This window comes from Mandrillus leucophaeus, unplaced genomic scaffold, assembly GCF_000951045.1.
Source record: "Mandrillus leucophaeus isolate KB7577 unplaced genomic scaffold, Mleu.le_1.0 Scaffold634, whole genome shotgun sequence".
Taxonomy (NCBI): Eukaryota; Metazoa; Chordata; class Mammalia; order Primates; family Cercopithecidae; genus Mandrillus; species Mandrillus leucophaeus.
In genome coordinates, this window is record NW_012106853.1 from 47,685 (window position 1) to 49,086 (window position 1,402).

General features: G+C 54.6%; 1 protein-coding gene across 1 annotated transcript in view; it reads left to right on the top strand.

The window, feature by feature from the left end:
• Nucleotides 1–1,402, top strand: part of CSF2RA (colony stimulating factor 2 receptor, alpha, low-affinity (granulocyte-macrophage)) — a gene marked incomplete at its 5' end in the record, with an annotated part of 59,593 nt that overhangs the window by 37,419 nt on the left and 20,772 nt on the right. The window contains one exon of the mRNA XM_012000627.1: nucleotides 353–449. Coding sequence (XP_011856017.1) covers nucleotides 353–449 — 97 coding nt within the window. The remainder of the gene's footprint in view (nucleotides 1–352; nucleotides 450–1,402) is intronic.

Consider the following 1,402-nt stretch of genomic DNA (forward strand, 5'->3'; position numbering starts at 1 on the left):
CCGTGTTAGCCAGGATGGTCTCGATCTCCTGACCTCGTGATCCGCCCGTCTCGGCCTCCCAAAGTGCTGGGATTACAGGCGTGAGCCACCGCGCCCGGCCCATGGTGGTGAAGTTTGAACAACTCACCACAAATTTCCCTGTGGGCAAAACACGACGCAGGCGGCTGGCCTTTCATCTCAGAGCCATCTTGTTTAGGAACCATAAAAAAAGGTGGAGGCAGGTTTGCTCGACCCAGTTCTCAGCTTCACTGTTCCCTGTGGCTAAATGCATCTGGAGTCCCGAAGAAATTTAATTTCCTTTCACACGTCCATCAGCCATTCACCGTGGACGCGTACGTGTGTGTCTCTCTAGGCTCCGACGACCGAAACCCCAGCTCTGTGCACATTTACGTGCTCCTGATCCTGGGAACCCTTGTCTGTGGCCTTCTCTGCGGCTTCCTCTTTAAAAGGTAACGTGTGAAACCCCTGGGCATCCCCCAGGCAACCATGCCAGGCCGCGAGAAAAGCACTTTCTCCAAAGTCGGTCTGTCTCTGAGAAAGAGAAACACAGCCTTGGCCGGGCGCGGTGGCTCACGCCTGTCATCCCAGCACTTTGGGAGGCCGAGGCGGGCGGATCACCTGAGGTCGGGAGTTCGAGACCAGCCTGGCTAACACGGTGAAACCCCGTCTCTACTAAAAATACAAAAATTAGCTGGGCGTGGTGGCAGGTGCCTGTCATCCCAGCTACTCAGGAGGCTGAGGCAGGAGAATCGGTGGAACCTGGGAGGCGGAGGTTGCGGTGAGCTGAGATTGCACCACTGCACTCTGGCCTGGGCGACAAGAGTGAAACTCCATCTCAAAAATAAATAAATAAATAAAGAGAGAGAGAGAGTGAGAGAGAGAGAGAGAAACACAGCCTGCAAAGATGTCTGGTGATCCCAAGACCCATCCAGTAATATGGAGAACTTGCTTGGGACCCCACCTTTTTGCCAGACATGAAAGCCACACGGAGCTCAGCTGTGGACAGAAAGGTGGCGTCTTCCTGTCTCCTGTGGCTTTGCCTTTAAGGGAGGGTCCTTCCTGCCTCTCCCAGCTCCTGGGGTCTCTCTGCGTCCCTGGGCTTGTGGCCGCATCACTCCAGTCTCTGCCTCTGTCTCCACGTGGCCTCCTCCTCTGTGTCTGTGTCTCCTCTTCTGTCTCTTAAAAGGACACCTGTCACTGGATTCAGGAACCACAGAGATACACACAAAGAATCACCAAATGATGAAAATCTTAAGGAACTAGGCCAGCCACGTTGGCTCACGCCTGTCATCCCAACACTTTCGGAGGCTGAGGCGGGTGGATCACCTGAGGTCAGGAGTTCGAGACCAGCCTGGCCAACGTGGGGAAACCCCGTCTCTACTAAAAATACAAAATTAGCCGG